Source organism: Egretta garzetta, unplaced genomic scaffold (assembly GCF_000687185.1).
Source record: "Egretta garzetta isolate BGI_Z169 unplaced genomic scaffold, ASM68718v1 scaffold366, whole genome shotgun sequence".
NCBI lineage: Eukaryota > Metazoa > Chordata > Aves > Pelecaniformes > Ardeidae > Egretta > Egretta garzetta.
The window spans coordinates 87,565-88,297 of NW_009260018.1; the positions used below are offsets into that span (position 1 = coordinate 87,565).

Below are 733 nucleotides of genomic sequence, written 5' to 3' on the forward strand. Positions count from 1 at the left end.
CTGAGGGCAGCAAGGTGCTGCAGGGTCCCCCGGTGTGCAGGGATCGTCCCCACGGGCTGGGGGCACGGGGCTGGGCCCCCCCCAGGCTACCGGTGCCGGTGCTCCAGCAGAGCCTCAAAATCCGGGGAACACACCAGCTTGTGCTTCACATGGCCCAGGACGATCATCTCGCCTGTCCGGTTGTCCCCGATGCCGACGGACACCAGCTCCTTTTCCAGGGGGAAGAAGAAGTGCCTGTGAGCAGCCCACTCCCACGGGAAACCCTTTAACCGTGGTGGGAGAAGGGCCGAGCTCCCTGCCCACTGTGGGGGGGCTAAGCCTGGAGATGTGCCCCCCTGCTACCCACACCACGGGGACAAGGGCAGGCTCCTTCCCCCCCCACCACCACAGGGCCCCCCGTCACCAAAGGGCCAGCACGACCCTGCTCCTCCCTCACGGTCCTAGGGGCCCCCAAGGGGCTATGGTGGGGTGCAGCCCCATAACTCAGCTCCCCAGCACGCCCCCATACCTGCAGAAAGGAGCAGGGGGTCCCCATGGTCACGTCCAGGGTCACCTTGCCCAGCACCAGCTGCACCTTCCCCGACTTGCGGATGAGCAGTTTCCCCACTTGCCCCTCGGGGAGGTCGGCTAGGGTGCAGGTATTCTCCGCCTGCCTTGCCTCCTGCCGAGGGACATCGCAGGACGGTTGGGGACATCACCCCGCCGTCCCTCATCCCACCCCATTGCCTCCCCC

The 733-nt window shown here is 67.1% G+C and overlaps 1 protein-coding gene across 1 annotated transcript in view; it reads right to left on the reverse strand.

The window, feature by feature from the left end:
- Positions 1 to 6: 6 nt before the first annotated feature.
- The window catches only part of POLR3D (RNA polymerase III subunit D), a gene marked incomplete at its 5' end in the record, with an annotated part of 2,274 nt that continues 1,547 nt past the window's right edge, over positions 7 to 733 (reverse strand). Inside the window, 2 exons of the mRNA XM_035896118.1 lie at positions 7 to 209; positions 509 to 679. Coding sequence (XP_035752011.1) covers positions 87 to 209; positions 509 to 679 — 294 coding nt within the window. The remainder of the gene's footprint in view (positions 210 to 508; positions 680 to 733) is intronic.